This window comes from the organism of the source record quoted next, unplaced genomic scaffold, assembly GCF_019419815.1.
Source record: "Pyrus x bretschneideri cultivar Hongxiangsu unplaced genomic scaffold, Pyrus_bretschneideri_v1 Contig169, whole genome shotgun sequence".
Taxonomy (NCBI): domain Eukaryota; kingdom Viridiplantae; phylum Streptophyta; class Magnoliopsida; order Rosales; family Rosaceae; genus Pyrus; species Pyrus x bretschneideri.
Genome location: NW_025999467.1, coordinates 1 through 11,725, shown reverse-complemented (window position 1 = coordinate 11,725; position 11,725 = coordinate 1). Strand labels below are relative to the sequence as shown.

Sequence of the window (11,725 nt, the reverse complement as noted above, 5' to 3'; positions counted from 1 at the left end):
TGTCATCAAGTTTCAGCAAGCAAAGTACATCCTTGTGTCAAAGGCTGCAACATCTGCCCTAACTAGCAACTGCTAGGCTGCTTTGGGTGGTCCTTCGTTTAATCTGCAGTCGGCCTTTTCCTCAGATGCAATGCCAAAGAATTATCTTCATATCTTCATAGATGTTGGTGCAAGTGTGTTGGGGTTGTGTTATTTGCAGGTAACTTAGGTAAATTTGTAAATATCAGATCATTTGACACAATCAAACATATAATATACAAACAACTTTTTGTTTATTATTTTTTTCTGCTAATATTATTGGCTACAATAGTAACATGTATTTAATACAATCATCATCTGACGGTCATATGTAATTCATATGAATATATATATATATATATATATATATATATAATCAAGAGACCATATCAAAAGAACTTGATAAATAATTAGTGACACTTGCAGTTTGTTTGTACTCATCACAACATGGTGGGGTACTACGAAGTGAAAAGAACTTGATGAGTAGAGGATCTCCTGAACCTCTATGGGTGTTTTGTTTGTTGTGTCTTCCTCCCACTACACATCTATATTTCCTTCGGGTTTTAAAAAGCTCACTAGCTACTATGGTAACGATAATGATAGACAACCAATTGGGTAAAATGTAGTTGGCCAATCGAAAAGAGAATTAGGACTTGTTCGACAAATACTTTTAAACGACTAAAAACTCTTTTAGAAAAAATATTTTTACATTCCAAAAGCACTTGAAGTGCTTCATGCTAAAAAGTACAAGTTATGTACATCTTGCTGGAAGCACTTCAAGTGTTTTTCCCGAATTAATTTGCATTTTACTAAAGTTTAGTTCCAAAAACATTTTATCTAAAAATATTTTCAATCTTTTAAAAGCACTTATGAAAAGTCCTCAAAAGAGTGAAAGTGATCCTTAATTTGTATGCAATGGTCCCATATGCATGGCAAGAAGGCGACCATGTCAAGTAGGTAGGTTTTGTGGCTGTGTCAAATCAACTTTGCAATTTTGGCTTCTTGTCCGCAAAGCAAGCCTTTGGAAGCCTCGTTCCTACATTATATATACTTCTCGGTTCTCACATCATGAAGAATTCTTCTTTCGCTGTACTTACCACCCTACTTTAATCAGTAGCACAATTATAATTTGCATCACGAACCAAATACCAAACAGCAAATAGGCGGCTTTCAAGTGGTTATCTGTTATCATCATGCAATTATACTACTGCCATTATTAGTAGCATAAGTTACCCACTCTTCCAAATCCACTTCATCAATAAAATCATGTCCCACCTTGTTGCTTTCAGGATTATAAACTAAGTGAACAGGGAAATTACTTTTTGGTATCAGATTTTTTCTTCTTCTTTGGTTTCGAATCAGCAAATAGGCTAGCCCTAGCATGGGAAAATTTCGCAATCATGGCACTGCCACAACGGTTGAGCCAGAATTCTTTGTGAGAGAGGGCTTTTCAGTATGTATTGAGAAAAAATTGCGAACTCGTAATATGAGCAATTGAAATAATCTTCACAAAATTAAAAGATCTGCTAAATTTAATAGAGAGAATCAAAGAAAATGTATAATACAACTAAGTAGGATGTAGAGACCAGGGTAACCAGTAAAAAATGTGAAACTATATGAACAAAAATACAAAGAAATCTGGTTTGAATCGTTTGACAAAAAAAAAAAAGAGGGCAAAGAGGAGGGTTGCAAATAATAGTTGATTAGGTTGCTTTAGAAATAACATTAAAGTCGATTTTAAAACCTTATTCTTGAGTTTCAAGAAACCACAAAGCCAAAGTAAACAAAACTGTTAGAAAAATATAAGCTATCATGTCGTTTGACTTAATTTCTTCACAAGAACAATTCATCTTCTTTTCATGTTGTTAGAAATTTTTTTACACAGTTGTTAGGATGGACCCGAAACTACTCTGGTCCCTTAGTGGACCGCCATGCACTGCCAGCTGCCACCATTCAGAGTTAACAAAAGAACAAAATTAGGGTTAGGGTTGTCGAATTAGGGTTAGGGTTTGCGAAAATGTGTAAACATAAGGTGCTATATACCTATAGTGTGAGTTTTTCTCTTTTTAGTATTATTCATGGGCGAGTACGTAGATAAAAGCATCGATCATGTAAGAAAAGCTGAGAGAGAAATCAGAAAGCAAAACAGCCACCTTGGTGGAACATGCGCTTCAAATAACTGCTTACCATATTCCCTCCTTATTTTTTTCTTGAAGAACAAAGTCCCACAGGTTTTAGGGGTTTTTGGCTATTTTGACGTGGCTTCTCAAACTAAAGAAAAGTAAATCATATTCATTGCATGTAAGAATAAATCTGATCTTTAAAGAATCGAGGAAGATGAAGTTATTGTCAACTTCTATAGTAAGTTTCTGCTCTCAATATACATAACACATAATTGGCTTAAGATTATTGATGCCCAATATGTATGTATAACAGTGTGAACTTACTTATAGAGCAAACCGAAGTTATTCACTCCCACTTATCTGGACAAACTTAACGATAATAATGTTAAGCTTCAATTAACAACAAATTTTCCTAACTTTCACTTACTCGAACACAATAAGTCATAAATTAATAATTCAACAAATTGCTTAGTCGAAGTACAATTTGATTTACAAGCATCAAAATGAATTACAATTTCGCTAGAGACATGATCAATTGGGACAAAACAAAGCCAAAATTGTTTGATTCTACTTATCCACATAATGACTAACATGATCATCATTCAACCAATTGCTTAAACAAAAATCTTAAAAAGATCCATACACAACACCATGAATGATTATATAACAATTTCACAAATTCCCTTATCAAGTCAAAAGCGATTTAAAGCATCGATAAGATATTATAATTCAAAACTACCTAGCCTATATACCCTTAGACTTGTACTCACATTTGAACACTTGATTCTCCTGCTGACACATCCCGATTTGGATATCCACCAAAAGGGGTGTGTGATCCACACACCCCTAAATCAAAACCGAAACTTAAAACTATTGATGAAAGTGCTCAGTACGGATTGCAAATTGCAATTGTTATACTAATGGTGCAGTAAATATACGAAAAGTTTCCATCGCAAGTACGGAAAAATATTACACAAAACTACAAGAATTAAAAATTCTCACATTAATTGGACTGTACGTCAGAACTCCCCAAAATTTTGCTTGCCAAAGAAGTTTAGACCTCGTTTGGATGTGTTTTTGAAATGATTGAAAGCGCTTTTGGTGAAAATGTTTTTAGAACCAATCATTAGTAAAGATGCAAGTAAATTCTAGAAAAAGCACTTAAAGTGCTTCCTAGAAGAATCACATAACTGATGCTTATTGCAAAAAGCACTTTTAGTGCTTCCTAGAAGAATCACATAACTGATGCTTCTTGCAAAAAGCACTTTTAGTGCTTTCTAGAAGAATCACATAACTGATGCTTCTTGCAGAAAGCACTTTTAGTGCTTTCGAAACCCAAAAATGTTTTCTCTAAAAGCGCATTCAATCATTTTAAAAGCACATCTAAACAAGCTCTTAGCTACTAAGTCTTGAAGGAACGCAATACAGAAAGTGTAAGCGAGAAAAAATAAGTGTAATAAAACTTTTGTTTTTATCAACATAATATAAAACCAAGTAAAAAAGATAAATAATTTTTTTTAATTAATAAGGGTATTAAGGAATTGAAAATATATATTAAAGGTTCAACTCAACTTTTTATGAAAATAACTTTTAAAAGCAACATTCATGCTACTTTCAAAGATAATGTATGGAGGCTACTGCTTTTAAAATAAGCAAGATATTTTGTTTTTACTAGACATTTTTTTAATGCTTAGCTTTAAAGTGAAATAGCTTTTGATGAAAAAACAATATCAAACAAGACTTTAGTTATAAGTGTTTTTAGTTATTAGAAAACACTTCCTAATATTCAAACAAACCAAATACTCGTTTATGCATTCGAGTTCATGCATTCATTCTTTTATCTTTAGTAAGTAAAGAATGACTATACTTTAACACGCACATTACTGGTTGATATTCATGTTTACAAAGGAGTCGAGTTTTTTTGTTGGATTTTCTCCACTTAAAAATGCATAGAATATTTGTCCATGTATTTCCTTAATACAAATCAATGACATTCGTGTGCACAAATTAATATGGATTTATGAAACATTGGTGCAATTGTAGGTATTCACAAACTCCTACATTCTCCTCGTTTGGGTTCAAAATCTGCTACCTTCGGCATTACAACTGCCACCAAATCTCTCTGAAGTTCTGAACCCACATTCACTTGTACAATACCTTCTCTACCCTTCTCCAGTCCTGCTTGTGTGTAGACCAACGTACAACTTGGTCGCTTCTCTTTTCGCCACATCACTCCTAATGAAGGCCATTATCGTCATCCTGCTATTCTCGCAACGCTCAAACCTAATACCACCCGTAAGAAAAGGATGCATCACTTGCACTCTTACAAGGACCCAAAATCATCACTAAAATCTAACCACAATCTTATAATGATAAAGTGTTTTTGAAATTGAATATATCATAACGTATATGAGTAGTTACGTAAACATTTATGTAGCACAAAAGAAAAAACGGAACACAAAACCTAGACTACAATTACATTCAGTTCAAATTTGGCTGAAGACATTACACCTCGCCAATTTCCAGCAATGGAACTTTTGGAAAATAACAAATAAAACTCATTCAAGAAAGAAAAGTTATACTTATATGGCTGGTCTACACTACTTATATAAAAAATGAAAATCAAAACTAGTGCTGCAATCTTAGTCTTACAACAAAACGCTTTTAAAAACAACATACGAGGAGGACACATCTAATTAGTGGCTTGTTTAACCTTGTTTATAAAAAGAAAAACGTTGAGTAACTTTCCACATTGGTCATGTGTTAGAGTAAATATAGAAATATAGAGAATAATCTGAATAATGATTTTGAGGTACAACTTGAATCGTTTCCTTAAAGTGTTATTTGCCCCCACTCGAATGAGTTTGCTAAAGTGTTCTTGGCAAGTCACTTCCAGAATATAACAAAGTATGAAATATTCGATTAGCAAAACCGAATTGCATTCCCTTATAAATAAGTAGAAAGAAATTGTATGAATGTGATGGAGAGAAGAGAGAGCAAGGAATGTAAAAATAAATTTATGAAATTGTGTGTGAAACATTAAGCTACAATATAGGCATTAAAGTACTCGTTCATCGAGTCTTTTTATTTTAGTTGAAGATATACAACCTTCTTCATAGTGTTGACCCAAAAGACATATCTTCTATTTAAAATTTTCAGAAAATAAATTTTGATTATTTATATCTTTTAATTCTACTCATACAATTTGAGTAAGTATCATATTTTTTTAGCTAAAAATTGTAACAATTCAACTAATTACATTTGATGCGCACTGCAGCACCCTTTATCACGTAGTTTCAACATGTTCGCACTCAGTTGCATCAAATTCTAAAATTCTAGAAGATACATATTTTATTTTATTTTATTTTGCGAGTTTGATTTATTTGAGGGGTTTTTTGAAATGAGTCCAAAGTAACTAAAAATTGGACCTTTTTCAAAAGTCAAAAGTCACTAAAAATTGGACCTATTTCAAAAGATAGTCTATAAAATTGGACCTATTTCAAAATTTTCCATTATTTGATCGGTAGTACTCAATTTTTCACAGGTTTGACCAGTTGTGCTTTTTACAGACTCGGACACGCCCCACGGCCCCCACTCCACCCCCCTAAATTTTCTCTTTCCAGTGAATTTTCTCTCTCTTCTGTTCCCTCCCTCGCTCCTTCGTCCGGTCCGCTTCCCCTCCCGTCCCATTCTCCGACGCCCTTTCGTCCCTTCTCTTTTCTCTTTCACTCCCTAAATTCCTCTCTGAGGCCCTCCTCGTTTTTCAACCCGCCGTCGGTCTCTCCGCAACCAGCTTCCCAACAGTCCACGGCTTCGAGCTCAGTTTCTTCTTTGCTCGGAGTCAAAGATCAGAACTGGAGATCTTAGGGTTTCGGCAGATCTACGCCGTGTAGTGTAGAGAAAGAGAGAGCTGAGCAGTGGTGGTTGTGGTGGTGGTGACGTGGCCGTTGATGGTATTGCACGGAGGCGCGAGAGACAGTTGGAAGGTAGATGATGAACGGAGCTCCGGCGGGGGATCGGAGAGGGTGGTGGCGTTACGGTAATTTCTGTCACATGGAATGGCAGAGCTTGTTAGCTACGGGAATGCCAACCGTGACATCGACCAGGTCGGTCTCTTTCTCTCTAAATTCTCTTTGCCTCTTTTTTGTTTTTGCAAATGTATCAAAAAATACAAAGAAAATGAAATAAATTCCTAATTATTTGTCTGTTTAATTACTTAGAAAAGCAGAAGATTTGTTTTTTTTTCCTCCTCGAAAAAGTGGAAATTGGATGGAGAGCTCTTTATTTTTAGCTTGATACTTTTAAGTTTTGTAGGTATGTGAGGGAATTTTGATTTGGTAATTGAAAACAACTCTCTAGATATAATTACTGGGAACATAATCTTCAGGTATGTTAAAAATGTGAGGGAATTTTGATTTGGTAATTGACATACAACTTTTTAGATATAATTAGTGGGAACATATTCTTCTCAAGGTTTTGGTTTTGAGGATCACTTCTGGGTTCATCGTTTTTGGCTCAATGGATGCAGTATGGGTGCTTTTACAGAACCAAACAGGGCCAAAGTTTCGAACCTTTTTTAATTTTGTATTTTTCCCAAGTGCATTTTCCATTTCGGCAACTGGGTTTGCTCCGAGGCATATGTAAAGTATTGACATCTTCGAACGATAAATGTCTAGTCATTACTATATGCGGTATGGAGTTCAGGGTAACGTTATAATTAGAATAGCATTTGATATGGTCCTATGTTTAGTTCATACAGCGTTTATCCGCCCTTCATATCTTTCTCATGGTTTTGAATGATTAAATGATTTTCAGGCAATAATTGCTTTGAAGGAGGGTGCTCAACTACTGAAATATGGTCGTAAGGGAAAGCCTAAGTTTTGTCCATTTAGACTTTCTACTGTAAGTTTGTATCTAAAGCTTCTCTATCAGGATTTATTTTTTATTTTTAAAATATTGGTGGTTTGTCCACTCCATGGAAGGAAAAGAACATGGTGTGCTCCATTATTAAGGTTGAAATAAAAAATTTATTCCACAATTCCTGCATGAACAGATAGTAAAATTTGTAAAAGGATGAAGTCAAGAATGCTACGAAACATATTTAATTGAATTTCCTGCTTAGCAGTGGTAATGTAGTGCCAATTAGGTAATTTCTATCTTCTCCCACAAGCATACAATTTCCATTTGTGCTTATAACGGAAAAGATAAAATTTCTCAAGTTTCCCTTCTGCTAATTAAATTAATAACTGAAGGGGAAATCTGAGTTAATTTAGGTTCCGATCCATATGGCAGATTGGAACCAAAGGGTACAGTAGGCAGTTTGCCAGATTCTATGGCATATTTAATTTGGATGAGAGATTTGAGAACTTATTCGTAGTGTAGTTTGAGGTCAGTCAAGGCAAAATATGGTCTATAGTTCTTGGAGAAACATATCATTAATAGCTACGAAGGTTGATAGACTATACATTTCACCTTGTAAGGTATTGGAATATGTTAAATGTCAGTTGACATTAGTTGTGCTGCTACGTTGCTGCATAACCATGCTACTTTGTGTTTTGATGTATGCATTGTAAAATACTGCTAATGGGATAGCATTTCACTGGCCTTCTGTGGTAGATAGCATTTCAATGGCCTTCTATGGTTCTTGCTTGTGATTATATTTATTGTATTTTAATTCACAAATTTTGTCTGCTTAAATTCTTTCTATTTTCTACTTACTGCTGCATTTAATAATTTCAGGACGAATCAACTTTGATCTGGATTTCAAGTATCGAAAGAAGTTTGAAGTTGGCGTCTGTCACAAGAACTGTTCCTGGACAAAGAACTGTGAGCAATTTGATATAATTTTTTAGTACATGATTAGCATAGATTTACTGCAGTTTAAATTTAAGTCTTCTAGCGATGCTTATTCTAATTTCATCTTGCTCCAAAATTTGTTACAGGCTGTCTTTCAACGATATTTACGTCCTGAAAAGGAATATTTATCATTTTCTCTTCCATACAATAACGGAACGCGGTCTCTTGATCTGGTTAGTGGTGGAAGCTCAAAATTATTTGTCTTTACATTGTTTCCTATTTTTATTTATAATAACAATATTTATGATAGTCTGTCATTTGCGTCCAGATTTGCAAGGACAAAGTTGAGGCGCAAGTGTGGATTGCAGGCCTTAAATCACTAATTTCCTCTGGCAGAGGTGGGCGTTCGAAAATTGACGGATGGAGTGATGGAGGCCTCTACCTTGATGTAAATATGCCTACTTAGAACCTCTTTTGTGGTTAAATTTTATGTTTTCTCTTGTCTTGCAGTGATCTGTGTTATATAGGCATCAACATGCTGTATTGGAGCTTTTGCGCTAAATTTGAAATGCTAAATACTATGATAAGATTCTTTTATTATTTTATTTAAATTTTAGTATTTGATTCTTAAAGAAATTAAACTTCTCCTTGCATAGACATAGTGTTTTTGCATATTTAATATATATTTTTCTTTCCCTTTGTAATTTTTGGATTGGCTTTTTTTTGTAGACATTTTTTTATCTTATTTGTTATTACTTTATATGTTTAATATATATATATATATATATATATATATATATATTCTAAATGAGTTATCCAACCTTATAGTTCAGTTCATATGATTTTATCGTAGTCATCCAACCTCTTTATGGTGAAATCACATAGACTTTGGATGTATGAAAGTTTCTCTTACATTTCGATATGTATAAGTACACCTGTTGAATGACTGCCTGCTTATCATGTTTTCGGGTACTTCAGGATGGCAAGCACTTGACATCAAATTGTCCTAGTGATAGTTCTGCTAGTGGTGCACGAGATAGTGGCTCTCCAGATTTGAATTCAAACTGAAAGTATGTTCATAATCTTTTCAATGACAGGCACGAAAGGAGTACTTATTTGGGTAATTTGAGTAACTCGGAAAAGTGAAGAAATTACTTCTTCTACCGCCAAATCAATAAAAAAAGAAGCTTTTAGCTTGTGAAAAAAGATGAAGCATAGAAAAGTAGTGGGTCCCAACAGTATACAGACCGAAGTGTGGAAAATCTTGGGAGAGACATGTAAAACGTGGTTGGAAGCCTTCCAGCAAGTAGTTGGAAACCGTCCAGAAGAAATGAGGCCCCAAAAAACGAATAATTATTTTTGGTCCTAAATATAATGCAGCATGTTCACACTGACTTTTTTCAATCTGTTTCTGCAATTTCCTTGTCAATTAAGTCTGTTCGTGTTCATTTTGTGGATTTCTTGTTGGATTGATTCGTATTGTCCCACTTGGCTTCCCTACAACTTTAATTCTTTCTCTCTTCCAGTTCCATTATTTCCTTTCCCCAAAACCTCTCTTTTGGTCTGCACCTACTTTTGTGTGAGTATTTTCGTCGTGGTTTTTCGTTCACTTTTCATTTGCTTTGCAATGGCGATGAGCACCCAAAGAGCCTCTGCACCTCTTCTTTCTCTCGAATTAGCTCCTCGATGGAAGTACGATGTGTTTTTGAGTTTTAGGGGTGTAGACACCTGCAAGGGTTTTGTATCCCATTTATACCACGAATTGTGCAAGTTCCAAGGAATTAAAGTTAAAAAACCTCGAAATTTATTTTAAATTTCAATATTCTTAAAGGAATATGTAATCTAACACCAAATTTATTTTAAATTTCAATATTCTTAAAGGATTAAAGTTTAAAAACCCTGAAAAAAAATACCCATCTCTTCGTAGTCTATTCCTACTTTGGTGTGAGTGATTTTGGTGTGAAGTTATATTGGTTGAAATAAAATTTCTCATAAAATATTTTAGCATTGTGAGTTTCCAATGATAATTTTTGGTATACGGATGATCCTAGTAATTTTGCCTACTGTATTCAGTAATTTACAAGTAATCATCAACTCATATTCAAACTTTTCACTCACAAACGTGTGTTTGTTACATGATTATTTATTTATTTTTGTTATATATAAGGGGATTGAAAACTGTTCATTGATACTATTTAGTTTAAATTAATTCTCACAAACACATCGAGAGTGAGCTTCCTTGAAATTTCGTAACTATTAAGTCCAGTCTTCTTTCACGTGTTTTTGGTTGTCAAGTTTTGTCCTTTCATTTTGGTGTTGGCCAAGTTCAGCTCTTTATTGTGAATTACATGTTTTTTTTTAGTCTTTGTTTTGGCTCTGTAAACAATTGTTTATTTATTTATAGAGATACTTTCGTTCTCGACTGATCAAATAATTTATCGTTTCTTTACTTTCTTGGTTTGATTATGCAATTTAAATATTATTTGATTGTCCAAATAATTAAAAGAGAGGATTGGCGAAAAGAGACATAATCTTCTTTGGGAAAGCTGGTAAAACCAGGCCGAGGGTTTTCTGTTCCAATTATGTGTCTCCTCTACGTCTTATTCTTAGTTTTTTGACACTATTCTTTCACATAATTTTGAATTTAACAATGCTTTTTTTATGGATTGAAAAAAAAAAAAAAATTTCCAAAGCTGCGACATATATTTCATAAGGGTAATGCAATGGAGACTAAATTCGTATACTAAATTTACACACTAATTGATGTGTCACTAATATAAATAAGTATGTTTATCAACGTTAACTAATAAACCAATTATCAACTTCCATGTTCTTTAGTTTCCAAAACTTTGTCTACAAATTTAGGGGTGTATATTTTAGAGATATTAATGGATTTATAAATCCATGAAGTTTAAGGGAGTTTAATTTATTTGTAGAGATTCCATGAAATTTTTTGATTCAACTATCTCAAAATCTCAAGGGAAGAGGTGAGATTTGTGATGCATAAATTGTAATACGAAAGCTCTCAAATTCCCTCAAATTCCTTAACGTTTTAAAATTCTTTAAAATAAATTCATAATCGAATACACCTAGAATGCTATAAACTTCTTTGAAATCTTAATTGAATACAAATATTTTTAAGGATTTTAATATTATCTTAAAAATTTGATTGAATACACGTTAAATTTCAAAAAATCACTTAAAATCATGATTGAATACCCTTAGATTCATTAAAAACATTAAAACCTCAAATTCTCAATTGACTACATGAGTGCGCTTAGCCTCACAATGAACTAATAATAATATGGATCAAATTCTTTTTCGGCCAGAATCAAACTTAAAACATTTTATTTAGATAGTATTAAATAATTAACATTTAAAAGTTAACCCTTGATAATACCTCAGCCTCAACCAATTTTTCTCAATTATTTCATTGGTCATTTTCACTTTAAATTAATTCCACAAGTAAAAAACCGCTGCAGTCTTACCAAGCAAGTGGTTAGAAACCATCGAGGTAGTTGGAAAAATGGGGTAAGCCACCAATCCTGACTCTTTGGTACCATCTCTTGTTTTGTTTTTAGTGGGAAAAAGAAAAATCCCATCATAACCGACTGAATGAGAAGAGTAAGCCACCAATCCTGACTTTTTGGTGCAATTTCCATCTATTGTTTTGTTTTTAGTGGGAAAAAGAAAAATCCCATCATAACCGACTGAATGAGAAGAGTAAGCCACCAATCCTGACTTTTTGGTGCAATTTCCCCATCATAACCGACTGAATGAGAAGAGTA

General features: G+C 33.6%; 1 protein-coding gene across 4 annotated transcripts; it reads left to right on the top strand.

Annotated features, from left to right (window-relative positions):
* Positions 1 to 5,669: 5,669 nt before the first annotated feature.
* LOC125475892 (PH, RCC1 and FYVE domains-containing protein 1-like) lies at positions 5,670 to 10,276 on the top strand. Of its 4 annotated transcripts, none has more exons than XM_048581253.1 (6): positions 5,674 to 6,247; positions 6,957 to 7,043; positions 7,881 to 7,967; positions 8,084 to 8,170; positions 8,266 to 8,385; positions 8,907 to 10,268. In XM_048581253.1, the coding sequence occupies exons 1-6, from the start codon at positions 6,200 to 6,202 to the stop codon at positions 9,003 to 9,005; spliced, it is 528 nt and encodes a 175-aa protein (XP_048437210.1). In that variant the 5' UTR covers positions 5,674 to 6,199; the 3' UTR covers positions 9,006 to 10,268. The 4 variants fall into 4 exon arrangements, with proteins under 4 accessions (XP_048437213.1, XP_048437210.1, XP_048437211.1 ...); XM_048581254.1 differs by having other exon boundaries at positions 5,675 to 6,247; positions 8,916 to 10,267; XM_048581255.1 differs by having other exon boundaries at positions 5,676 to 6,247; positions 9,035 to 10,268.
* Positions 10,277 to 11,725: the final 1,449 nt, after the last annotated feature.